Source organism: Acinonyx jubatus, chromosome A1 (assembly GCF_027475565.1).
Source record: "Acinonyx jubatus isolate Ajub_Pintada_27869175 chromosome A1, VMU_Ajub_asm_v1.0, whole genome shotgun sequence".
NCBI lineage: Eukaryota > Metazoa > Chordata > Mammalia > Carnivora > Felidae > Acinonyx > Acinonyx jubatus.
This window is the reverse complement of record NC_069380.1, coordinates 229,194,370-229,207,529: the sequence shown is the minus strand read 5'-3', so window position 1 is coordinate 229,207,529 and position 13,160 is coordinate 229,194,370. Positions and strand designations below refer to the sequence as shown.

The 13,160-nt window shown below is 46.0% G+C and overlaps 1 protein-coding gene across 5 annotated transcripts in view; it reads right to left on the bottom strand.

The window, feature by feature from the left end:
- Positions 1–13,160, bottom strand: part of SEMA5A (semaphorin 5A) — a 472,280-nt gene that overhangs the window by 15,184 nt on the left and 443,936 nt on the right. For all 5 annotated transcript variants that reach the window (XM_053202211.1, XM_053202205.1, XM_053202198.1 and 2 more), the window contains 2 exons: positions 8,939–9,164; positions 5,455–5,673 (listed from right to left, as the gene is read on the bottom strand). In XM_053202211.1, coding sequence (XP_053058186.1) covers positions 5,455–5,673; positions 8,939–9,164 — 445 coding nt within the window. The remainder of the gene's footprint in view (positions 1–5,454; positions 5,674–8,938; positions 9,165–13,160) is intronic.

Genomic DNA, 13,160 nt, shown 5'->3' with positions numbered 1-13,160 from the left:
TATCCGAAAGAACTGAAATCAAGATTTCTAAAAGATACCTCCATTCCTATGCCCACTGCACCATTGTTCACAGAAGCCAACACTATGCGCCTGTGTGGCATCGCGTCTGTAGTTAACGGTACCGTCTGGTGTTGTCCGAACAGTACAACTGTTCAACAGTATCGTCTTTTAATAAAGGTTTGTTAGGTCTTTGTTATCTCACGTGGGTGGCTCTCATGTTAAATATTCTTACTCAAACACAAAAAAAGGGTAAACACTTTAAAAACAAACCAAACATCGAGTGCTTTCCTTCACAATCATTTTATGATCACGCAGGATCTAACGGTCACACACAGCAGGGAGCCAATAAGCTCCTATGTACGACCCACCTTGCGGTCTTTCAAACAGTGTTCACTCCTATCCACATTTTCAACCAGTATGCTAAGTATCATCTCATCTCGTCTAATAAAGGCTGCCCACCCCCACCCCTCACACCGACTGTCCAGTGGGGATTGTGAAAAACATCCCCCGGCCCAGGACTGCTGGTTGTTTGACAGAGGGAGTGTCATTCTCGCTCAAAATGTGAGCAGTGTGGGGGCACATTTGTAACCGAACCCAGTTGCAAAAACGTTCCCACTTGTCAGTTTAAACCACAAGATCACATCGTACCTCTACCAATTGCCACGGCAATTGCTTTGCTCCAAGGGATATCGAAGAGTTGGGGAAATAGATGCTCCCTGTACAAAAGGAAATCAAAGGACAACTCCAGCCACTTCATTCCATCAGGTAGTCGCCCTGGTCTGTAATTGTCCGATGCCCCCAGACTGATTCTACCCTGCTCGTCGCCCCCCACCACGTCATCCTCGTGCTTACGTTTCAAATCTCAACCTTCCTCTAGGGGCAGTGACACTGGGGAGAAGGGGGATGGTGCTTTATTCCGGGTGAAAAATGACATTGAGTATGGAAATGCCATTTCACATTAGGAAGGCTAACGTGTTTCCAAAACAGAAATAACAGCCTATTAAAAAGCTCCATGACGTAGCCTTCACTGCCAGGGAGCATGCAGAACCTGGTCGGAAAACAGGAACTTGGAAGCCAAGAAAACCATACAAATGTAGACTCCGTGCTAGCCATGCACACCAGGGGAACCGAGCTGGGCTGAGCACATGAAATCTTCCTTTTCCGCTACATAAACTAGGCTGGACTAACAAAATAACTACACGAGTGGAAATAATAACTCGCTCAGTATTGCCCCCCCCCCATCCTCACCGCCAGCCTTGGTGGGGGGGTTGTATTCTAGAAATGTGGGACTGAAATGCAGAAGGGTTAAGGCGCAGAGGGAACGCGTGGGGAGCAGGCCTGGCAGGCTGAGCCCAGGACTCGGCACAGTGTAGGGTTTCACGTAACTTCTGTGCCGTCGCTAAAACTCCTGCGGGAATCTCCTCCTGGCCAAGAAAGACCAGCTCGTAGGAAGATACACGTAGATATACGTAGATATACATAGGACAAATATACGAAAGCTCAGATCCCAGGTTTTTTGCAAGGAGCAAAGCAATCAATTGTAGGGAGTTATTTTTGAGCCAATGGAATGTATGGATTAGGTCAACTTCATAGAAGAAGACGCCAATTCGTGTTGGCATCTACCTACTACAATAACATAAGAATGGTGGCCACGGGAAGTACAGTTACCAGTGATCTAAGGAGCAAAGCAAAATGGAATGATTAACGTCTGAGTGTCAGGCATCCTGTGTGCTGTCGGAGATACAAAGCCCAACATTTACAGTTCTCCAGGACGTGGGCGTGTTTGACGTGGATTCCCCAGCGTCCGGAGGCCTGCGCCACACAGGTCATCACTGTAGGACAGCTGTGCTCTAGACTCCTCCAAGGACCCCTGGGCAGAAGTTTCCTGCAACAGCTGCCCCTACTCCAATCCTCCGTGCTCCTTCTGGGCAGAAGCTATGTCTCATGAGCCACTTTTGTCGCCTGTGGTTTACAGAACAAAGCGTGGACTCAAGGAACTCACGAAGAAAAAGGCAGAGTGTTCTAAGCTCATCACAGGTGTCTAACATGTTATCTATAGAACACACATCTGCCCCAACTCATCACTTTGATTCATAGTGTGTCGTTCCCACTCAGGATCCTCCTCCCTCATACTTAAGGTTTTCATAAATATACACAGACTCTTATTTGAATTTGAATAGTACTTAGTAACAAGGAACTACCTGTTGGTTCTACCTTTGTAGGCCAAGATCTGGAATCCTCAGTTCTGAAATAAACGTGGATTGACAAAGGGAGTGAAGAAAGACCAAGCTACTGCTCAGTGTTGGAGGAAAATTACATGGGTGAAGTTACTACCAGACCAACCCACGGGAGGGGAGAAAGGATCATTTCAACATGATCACGACTTTACAACCTTATTGCGGTTTAGTATACAAATTGGAATTGGAGATCAAATTTTTCATTGACTGATTTAACGGATTTTCCATTCATCTAGCCTTTGATTTTCAAATTTGATCATAATGAACAAACTTGTTTTTAAATAAGATACAGTGTCCATTTGTGGCTGTTCTTTATGGGTCCAATAGGACTAAGGATGAGTAAATTCACAGGGAGGAGAGTATCCTAAATGGGGTAAAAAAATAGCCCTATTGCTGGATTTGCAGCTTGGCACCCACATCCCTGATCGCTTCCAATCCCCCCTTGCCAAGTTACATCCCGTCGTGTGTTCAGGAATTTTCTAAAAGGTGGGAGAGAGGATAGACATTTACCCAACTCAGTCGCCTGAACTTGCTCATTCCCAAGTGGAAAGTGACGGGGACCCGTCTGAATATTTCCACAACCCTCTGGAATGTTGGCTTTCAGAAAGAAAATGAGGACGGAGCTATTTTAAGACATTAGGGTTATGTGCACATGATACTGGCTTGGCCATCAAATCAACTGAAATACAAATAGCCCCCGAGTCATGTTAAGGGATGTGTCTGAGATGGGCCTGAGCCTTACATGCAAGGACCAGAGCGGCATCCAAATATTTGGAGGAGACTTGAAGCTCATTGACAGTGATGAGGACTCATGTCTAGATCCTGGGGAGGCGTGGGTGGATGGAGGGATCCTGACATTCCCCTGTCGCCCTCCCTGTTCAGTTTATAACACGTATCCTAATCTGATGATGTCACCAACAAACTGTCTCCCAGCTCCAGGGAGGAATCTTACTCTCCGTGCTGGGGCTGTGGGAAAGAACTGGCTTTGTGACCTTTCCCACCCCCTCAACATCACTTGGTTGGGAGAACTGAGTGGCTGAAGGGAAGAGTCCCCCGAGGCTGGAGAAATACAGGAAGAGACAGCCTAAAAGGGGCTGAGCAGCCCTAGGAACAAGGGCATTATTGGGATTCTCAGCTACAAAGCTGAGAGCTATGTTATTTTCAGTTTAATGTACATTTATTCATCCAGCCATCCAACTATTTATTCATCTACCAATCCACCCATCACCCATTCATCCCCCACCTATCCATCCATCCCTCATCTACCCATTATTCATCTGTCCATCCATCCACTTATCTATCCATCCACCAATTCACTTACCACCCATCCACCAGTTCACCCAGCACCCATCCATCATCTATCCATCCATCTATTCGTCCACCACCCATCCATCTATTATCCATTCACCCATCTATTCATCTACCAATCCACCCATCATCCATTTATCCCCACCTATCCATCCATCCATCAAATATCCAATTCATCTGTCCATCCATCCACCTATCTATCCATCCACCAATTCACCCAGCACCCATCCATCATCTATCCATCCACCTTTCGTCCATTCACCCATCCAACAAATGTTCACTGAGGACTGCTACCAGAGAGTTCCTTGCTTAAGGAACTAAGAAACTTATTTGTACCCACTGAAAAAGATGCTATGCTTGCAGGCTTCTGTATCTTTAAAATCACTGTACCTGGTGTTTGGAATAACCCTCCCTCACTCACCATCCCTGCTTGTCTGTTTGGTCAACTCCTGTCTGTCCCTCAGGACCCAGTTCAGGGGCCACCTGATCGGGGTAGCTGCCATAATTCCAGCTCAATGGGTCCTTGGCTGATATAGTCACTACATCTGGTCATCAGCCCAATAGCCAGTGACCATACTGGGTTGACATCATTCCCAGGATGCCTCTTCACCGAACTCTAGGTTCTTTTCTGCCCGGGACCATATCACCATGCCCACGTATTCCCTGTGAATGGTGCACAGTGGGCTATCCAGAAATGTTTGCTGACAGAATTGAAGCAAAGAAGAAGGGAGGGAGGTCAAGTGTTCTCATCGTTCTCATCGGGCTTGTGTTCTCATCGTTCCGTGAACGATCACTGAGAGCTCTTTCGTGGGTGCCAGGCTGATGCTGGGAGCCGGGGACACTGCAGGGAGTGGGTCTGTCACAGAGTTCCTGGCTGTCCTGGAGCCTTCACTTGACAGAGCCAAAGACAACACACACAGCCGTCAACAGGGTTCGGGTGGCCATGCGGCATCGATGACAGACTCTGACCACGGGAGCATCAGGTGGAAGCGAGTCAGGTGCCAGAGCCACATCCAGAGCTGTGGCAGTGGGGACACAGTGAGACTGGAGTGCTGACTAGGACAGACGGTGCCCACAGCATCCTGTCCTGGAGGAAGGAGGCTCTTCAGGCTCATTTATTAACCCTGTGATTTTCTGGGAGTTCGTGGAATGAGACGCCAGGTCTCAGGACACAGACAACACAGCTTCTGTCAGCCTCCAGGGGAGAAGAGTGTGTGTTTAGAGGACTGAACTCAGCACAGAGTGGAGGCCTGCTGACTGACTGATTTGGCTGGTTTGGCTGGCACCTGGTGGGTCATTCTCGATACCTGTCATTCTGGAAGAGGAGCCTGTGGTATGGGGGGGAGGGCGGTCCCGGGACGGCTGGGCCTATCAGTTTGGGAGGAGGTCAACCTCCAGCTTCAAGGACACAACACATCTCTCCAGGCCATGACGGCAGGGCCGACTTCTCCATCAGGCATGATGCCTAGGGCCCAGGATTTTTATAGGGATTCACAAGAATGTTGTAGTTGCTTTTAAATCAGGAGACATAGGGGCGCCTGGGTGGCTCAGTTAAGCATCCAACTTTTGGTTTCGGCTCAGGTCATGATCTCATGGTCAGCTCTGCACTGACAGCTCGGGGCCTGCTTAGGATTCCCTCTTCCTCTCTCTCTGCCCCTCCCACACTCATTCTTTCTCTCTCTCAAAATAAATAAACATTTAAAAATATCAGGAGAAATAAATGAATATAATGCAGCCTAGGTTATATGTGTCTTTACACCAATGCAGTTAGGAAATATAGTCTGTGAGTCTTTACATACATATAATCTCAAGCCTAAGGCTGGGGAAGCTAAACGAGCCTCCCTAAATTAGAAGGTCTTCTAAGGCCCTTGATTTTTCAGAAGTTTTCCAGATTACTCAATCCACTCACCTGGGCAGGGCAGAATGTTGCATTCCTGGTATTCCAGGGAGGGGCCCAGGCAAGGCAAGCCCCCATACTTGGGCTCGGGGTTGTTGCAAACCCGCTTCCGGTTCCGGATGCCCCTGCTGCAGTCGCGGCTGCACTGTGACCACGACGTCCAGGCCGACCACGCCCCGTTGACGGTGTGGGCGGAGTATCTCCCGGCACGCAGGAAATCGCCAGAAAGGCCTACCAAGAAAATGGCCCAAGTGTGATTCTATTAGAAGTCCTTAGAGGAAGCACAGTGCAAACCTTCACTCTGCCTCGGCTGCCTGCTTCGTTTCTAGAACTACATTCTCAACATCGGTTGAATACTTCTGATGCTTCAAAAACCAAACAACTGGCGGCGAATGATCATCTCCAATCGCCGAAGCTTCTTTCTCTGCGGTTGCTATTGCATAGGATGCAGCTGAGAACTAGATTTGTAAATGTGGTAACTTCCTTATACAAGGAATAGGTCTTGGGTTTGTAGGTCATTTATTTTCCTGGGATGCTCCTTACAAAGAAAACACAACTTTCTCCCTTCCCTTGGGAATCCTGCAACAAAACCGGGCTGTCCAGGACCAGGCCATGCTCACCATTGGGGACATCTGTCTGGACAAACGGAAGCATGATTCAGACGTTTTTCTAAACCCGTTCCTCTATCCGTGAGCCTTTCCAAAGTGAATTAATGCTGGTGAAAGTCTTGGAAATAATTCAGAGTTAACTGCTTCAGAATCACAGGCCAGGGCGACAGGTGTCTGTTCAAGAACCAGGCAAGGGGTGGAGCTCCTGACCCGGAACTGAACACACCTGTGAATGAACTTGCCCAGTGGCACCCGCTCCCAAGCAGTTCACAGCACACTTACCAGCAGGTGTGTTTCCCCAGGTACACATGTGGCGGTAAGAGCACAGCAGCGAGGAAATGTCTTGTTAAGAACAGGCTCTGCCTATGTACTGGGGTCTGGTCTGCTCTGAGCATTCTACACTTGGGAAGCCATTTAATTAGCCACAGTCAAAATTCCTGCTTGCTTTGGTGAAAATGGCTGCTCACTTACAATATTACAAATATTCAGTAATTCTCTCAAACGCTGGCGATGTGATGCGGGTTTTAACAAAAAAACTCTGAGGATGCCACGCAGTTCCCGGGAGGTGTGACAAGGCAAATATACTCACAGCCCTGTTGCTAAGCTCCTCTGTTGTTAAAAACTCTGGCTCAGAAACCTAGGAAGGATGCTCTTTTGAGAAAATGGATTAGAAATGTCTTTCTGTAATGAACCGGTACTCTGTGCTTAATCAATACAGAAACAACTATGCACAGGCAAACCTCATTTTGGGCAATCAGAGGCAAAGAAGCCCGATTCTGTATTTTCAAGATGTCCATACCAAAACGTGTGGATGGTCATTAGAACCAGAAGCCCCTAAGACACAAGGCAGAGGAAGTACATTTTAAGGCTTGCTCAAGATATACTTTTGGAGGAAATATGGGATATTTTTTATAAATGTGTATCAATCTTGTTCTTAGTTTATATTACTATCATTGAAAACAAATATCAGCTACGGTTTTATATGCATCTGAGAACGAAAGGGTTAAAAAAATGTATGTTCAGAAAAGATAATGACATTCCTGTAGGGACACACTGCTATTCACTGTCTCTGTTTTACTTAGATGACATAAGAAATAAGAAAATTCACTGCCTGCTCTGAAATGAGAAAATAAGTGGATGACTCAGAGACAGCGTTGCCAGATTTTGCAAATAAAATAGAAGAACCCCTGTTAAATCCAAGTTTCAGATGAATTTGGATATTCAAATTTTAGCAATATTTTAGGGTAAGTATGTCCCAAGTATTGCATGGGTCATACTTATCCAGAAAAGATTCATGGGGCATACTCACATTTTTAAAAATTCTGAAAAATATCTGAAATTCATCTTTAACTGGGGATTTTGTATTTTATGTCACAATGCTAACATGGCATCACAGGATGATCCCTTGTGGAATGCAGATCTTTCAAATGGGTCCTCAGTTTTCTCTTGATATTCTATCATATATCTTTTCTTCTTACAGCAGGGTTTTACAGAATTAATAAGAGTGAATATCATTTTGCTTGATTTTCTACATGTATGGGTGTTTGCTTTATGTAAATTGTAGACTTATTCACACAACATTTTTCACTAAAGCAGACTTTTTTTTTTCAAGAGACAATGAACAGGCTTATATTTAGTTGGTGAACTACAGTGAGCAGGATGGTTTGAGGTCAGGAAATAGTTAATGTCAGAACGTACAATTAGGTGTGGCTCTCGATGGCAACCGCCAAGCCTCCAGTCATGAAGGCTGGCAGATCCAAGATGCCCCTGCTGTTCAGAGGCTCCCGGAGGAGACAGGGACATTTGTGGCCAGTGTGCCACCAGTGGTCCTCACGTGGAGCCACTCCAGAGCCATTTCCCTCTGGCAATGAAGGAGGACGTTTATCACACCCCCGTGAATTTATCCCATCCATGTCAGTCCAACATGGCGACTGCCTCCGTGGTTCATCAAGGCCACCCACCCTGGGTCTAAGGATCCTTCTCTAAAAGTGTCACTGACGGTGACTATGCTTTCTATGTCACATTCATGTTGGGAGAATGAGGTGGAATCATAAACACAAAAGTGCTGAGAAATGTTCCAGGTGCACGACATTACTATCACCGTCCTCATCACATCATGTTCTGAGAACCATCTGTGAACACCTATTTCCTTTCCAGAATTGGACAAATTTTGTGAAAGTAGATGCGAAAGACAGAAGTGATGAATAAGGAAGCGGAAATGAAGCTCTTTGGGAAGGCCAGGCTCACCCCCTTTCCTGCAGTGGAGACAGCTGAGCTCCAGGGGGAGCAAGTGAGTTGTCAGAGGAGAGTAGCCCACTGGGCAGCGGGGCCAGGCCGAGGGTGCATCTTGTGGTCTCTCTTAGAGCTTTCCCTTCCGCTATTAATATGGTATTGAAGGGATTAAAAGGGCAGAGCAATTTCAGAGACTATTAAAGGATCCCCACAGGCTGAGCTTTTTCGCAGAAAGATCCTTCTATAGACAGAAACACAGAGATGGTCTTTCTTTGTCTTTGTCCAGTTTGGGGATAATCAAAGGAAAAGCTTATCTGCAGCTTACATTTTAGTGTCAGAAGATTCATGGAAGACGACTGAGCCTTCCTTGATATATTTTCTGATATTAAATAAATCCCGCCCCCCCAAACTCTTCTGGATGTATTAAGAAGGCAGTGTTATACTGAGGGCTGAGTTCACAGGACCACCTCAGTATAGGACTCTCTCCCATCAGTTTGCTACAAAAGGCATTTGTGCACTTGTGGGATCACTGTCGTAGATTGCTAAGGGGAAAATAATCAAAAGGAAAAGAGCCCCTTGCTCGCCTGTGACCTGAGAGATGGGGTCGCACGCGGGTCTGTGCAAGTTGGGTCGGTCCTGGGGGGTTGGCTGCTCACCGTCTGTAGAGCAGCCGCTGGTTCCGTCACTAGAACAGTATCGCATCTCGATTCTCTGTCTTCCCACTTCCAGCAGATTTGGGTCAGGCAGGCGGGCTTTGCACGTGTAGCGAAATCGCTGCTCATAGTGGCCCCCGTTGTCCGAGATGTTGACGGGTGTCCAGGGCGTCCAGGGTGTGGTCTTCTTCAGCTCGGGGCACGGGTTGATATTGCAAGGCTGGTACTCCTGGGAGAGAAAGGGTGCGGCAGGTGCTTATCGTAGGGCATAAACTGGGTCCAGGGCTTCCTTCCCTTACTGAGAGACAGGGCTCTCTAAAACATCACATCCTGACACCCACCGGCTACTCTACAAAGTGGAAAACACATTTTTGTTAAATTGGACATTTAAGAGGATGATCAGTGTTCAGGTCAACCACAGAAGGAATCTGCACAGGGGCGCCTGGGTGGCTCAGTGGGTTAAGCGTCCCACTCTTGATCTCGGCTTAGGTCACAATCTCAGATTGCCTAATGGAGCCCCACACCCGGCTCTGCGCTAACAGCACGGAGCCTTCTTGTGTTCTCTCTCTCTCTCTGCTCCTCCTCTGCTCATGTTCTCTCTATCTCTCTCAAAATAAATAAACTTTAAAACAAGAGAAGGAATCTGCACAGTTTATCCTGTGTCAACAAGGAGAATGAGACAGTAAGTGTAACTGTACATGAATAAGAATGGTGATCCCATAAAAACCATCTTCTGTCTTTCACCTGATAAATAACCAAAACTGCTGACTATTCCAATGTTAATCTTAGCTTTTTTTAAAAAAAAAAAGCTTGAAGTTCAAATGATGGAAGCAAAACTTTTCATTTTTGGACAACATAATGCTCAATGAGATTTAATGAGTATTTTAAGCTCTGGGATCACAGATTCTAAGCATAAGAGTAGTGGAGTATTTATTTATCCAAATAAAATACACAATACATAATAACTTCTTTGCAAAAATATGTTATTTATTTATTTACTTACTTATTGAGAGAGAGCACAAGTGGCGGAGGGGCAGAGAGAGAGGGGGACACAGGATCTTAAGCAGGCTCTGCAATGACAGCACAGAGCCCTACGTGGGGCTCCAACTCATGAACTGTGAGATCATGACCTGAGCAAAAGTTGGACACTTAACCAACTGAGCCACCCAGGCACCCCTGTAATAACTTCCACTGTGTAAGTTTCACAGCATTTCCCTCGTTGATACAACCATGGTATTTCTGTTTCTCCTCCCTTCCCTCACTACCAGACATCTCCCTTGTAAGCACAGGTGGGGTGTCCCGGTCATTGAGTAGGGTACAGATGAAGGTCTAGCAAATGGGGCATGGGGTGGGGTGGTGGGGGGTGGAATTCAGGACTCCAATTATTAAAATTCTTAAAGATTTATTTGTCAAGAATTCTAAACAGAAGAAGCGCCACATAGGAGGGGTACAGGGTTTGACCTTGGACACAGTACTACCTCAATGTTCTTCCATTTCATGATAAAGCAAGTTTCATTTAACAATACTTAATGCACCCAGTTATGACCATACTTTAAAAATCATTTTTATCAATGTTAAACATATACATAAAATAAGTGTTAAATAGCCCTCGAAGCTTTCTTATGAAAAAGAGAACCACTCTATCTTTTCCCTGTATCTTTTTTTTTAATGTTTGTTTATTTTTGAGAGAGAGAGTAGGGGTGGGGCAGAGAGAGAGGGAGACACAGAATCTGAAGCGGGCTCCGGGCTCCGAGATGTCAGCACTGAGCCCGACGCAGGGTTCGAACTCATGAACCGAGAGATCGTGACCTGAGCCGAAGTCGGACACTTAACCAACTGAGCCACCCAGGTGCCCCTCCCCCATACCTTTTAGTTGAGTATTTGCATATTTATCCCACAGATCTGACAACCAGAATATTCCAGGATTAGGCATTATCCATTCACTGTGCGCTACTGAAAAAAGAGGCTCTGGCCCTTTACTCCCTACCCCACCCTTGGGCCTGGAACATCCCCGTCTCCTGTTACCTGAACGCAGCTAGGCTGTAATTTTGGTTAGATCAAAATCCAGTGTCTTCACTTCCAACTAGGCGAATACCACCCACAACCAAGGGAGGTGGTACACTGACGGGTTGTTGCTTCTCATCCAGGTCCCTCACACACCAAGTGTGTTGGGGGTGGTTGTTTAGCTTCTAGGAATCCACCATTAATTCATCCCCCCTCCAATCAGGGATTCAGGCCCAGGAAGACCTGTCTTTGTTGCTTCAGGCTTTGAAAGAATACTCCTTTAATACAACATTAGACAGTTTCCGACAGGAGAGAGACTGGCCACATGTGTCCACAAGGCCAGCTCGCTCTGGAAGCCTATTAAAATACCTATTTCGTCATGACTCGAATTGTTCTCACTGCTTTTCTTTACTCATAACCCATTTTTTAAAGAAGTTTAGAAGTGATACTCAGGAGTTCTTCGTGTCTGTGACATCATAGGCCTTCAGCACAGAATCTGGAAAGTGCTTCTCTGATTTAATACCTTCTGGCCATCCCCCCTCCCCGCCCCCCCAATGCTGGTCCTTCTCATCTCCACACCAACACACCGGAAGACAGATGACTTCATTTCCCTTTGTTTATAGCATGTTTTATTACGGTATTATTTGGATGCTGCTCCAAAATGAAAAAATAGCCCCAACAAATGCCATCAACCCAGTCATGTGAGAGACTAGACGGGACATGCGTGAGCCCTCTCGTTTTCTCTCGAAATGGAGGCCATAGGAGAGGAATACAATAAACCCTTGTCTGGGGTCTTCCAGGCTGACAGTGTGACAGCACTGCCATCCCCAAATTGAAAATGCCACACGCCACCGTCGTCCCCTTCATCACTCTGTGCCAGCCTGGCTGGGCAAGTGTCCGGGGCTCCTTGCTGAAACGGACTCAGCACATATGTAGTTTATGGACCCCTGCTTAAAAAAAATGCAAGTCTTTAAGCCTTAGTAAGTTCGACGTCACCTATAAAACAGTAAGATCCTGGGGCGCCTGGGTGGCTCAGTCGGTTAAGCGGCCGACTTCGGCCCAGGTCATGATCTCTCGGTCCGTGAGTTTGAGCCCCACGTCGGGCTCTGTGCTAACAGCTCAGAGCCTGGAGCCTGTTTCGGATTCTGTGTCTCCCTCTCTCTGACCCTCCCCCGTTCATGCTTTGTCTCTCTCTGTCTCAAAAATAAATAAATGCTAAAAAAAAAAAAAAGTAAGATCCCACATCTTAATAAACAAATATACAGGACGCTCCCAATAACTCTTAGCTTCTGTACACTAGATATTTCACATTTCCTATGGAGGTGAAGTTTCCTTTTTGAAAGATGTGACTAGCAAATATATTCAAAAGCTGGGCCAGGTAGCTGAGTTGGTCTCTGTGTGCTGGTGACATATTGAGCGGGGCAGGGGGTCACGTGCCCCAGGGGTGGCCCCAGCTCCAGAATAAAGATCAATTCGAGCTTCTTAGACCTGATCTCTGATAACCAAGTTTGTTCTTCTGTTCGTTGTCTCTTCATCATACACAGTCTACCATGAGACTCAGAACTTCTCTTTCCACCTGCTTTTTGAGGTTTGATTATGATGCACTCATTTAACATATAGAATTACGACGTGCCAAGAAATAGTATGACCAATCAGTTTTATATTAATGGCCAAAATTATAAAGTGATTGGATTCAAGGGGGAGTAGTTCTATGGTTCAGCTGAATATGCACACTATGATTGGCCGAGGAACCCCGACAGTAACTACCCGACCCTGAACGGGATGTAAACAGCCTTACATTTGGTGCTAAAAATAGAAATTGTTTTCCAAGATGTTTCAGGGAGCTAATGACTATCACTTGCCACATAGGATTCTTGATATTCTGGTGGAAATCATCAGGTAAGAATGGTTACTAAAATCAATCCCGCTTCTGGGTATATATCCGAAGAAACTGAAATCAGGGTCTTAGAGTGATGTCTACACTCCCATGTTTATTGCAGCATTACTCAAAGTAGCCAAGATATGGAGACAAACTAAGTGTGCAGCACAGATGGATGGATACGTAAGATGTGGTATGCTGGGTGAATAGAATATGTAATATACAATACAATGGATAATACACAATATATACTATAATATATACTATTATTCAGCCATAAAACGGAAGGGACTCTCCCCACATAGCCAGGCTTTTATGCCTCAGGTTAGATTATTTGGGTCT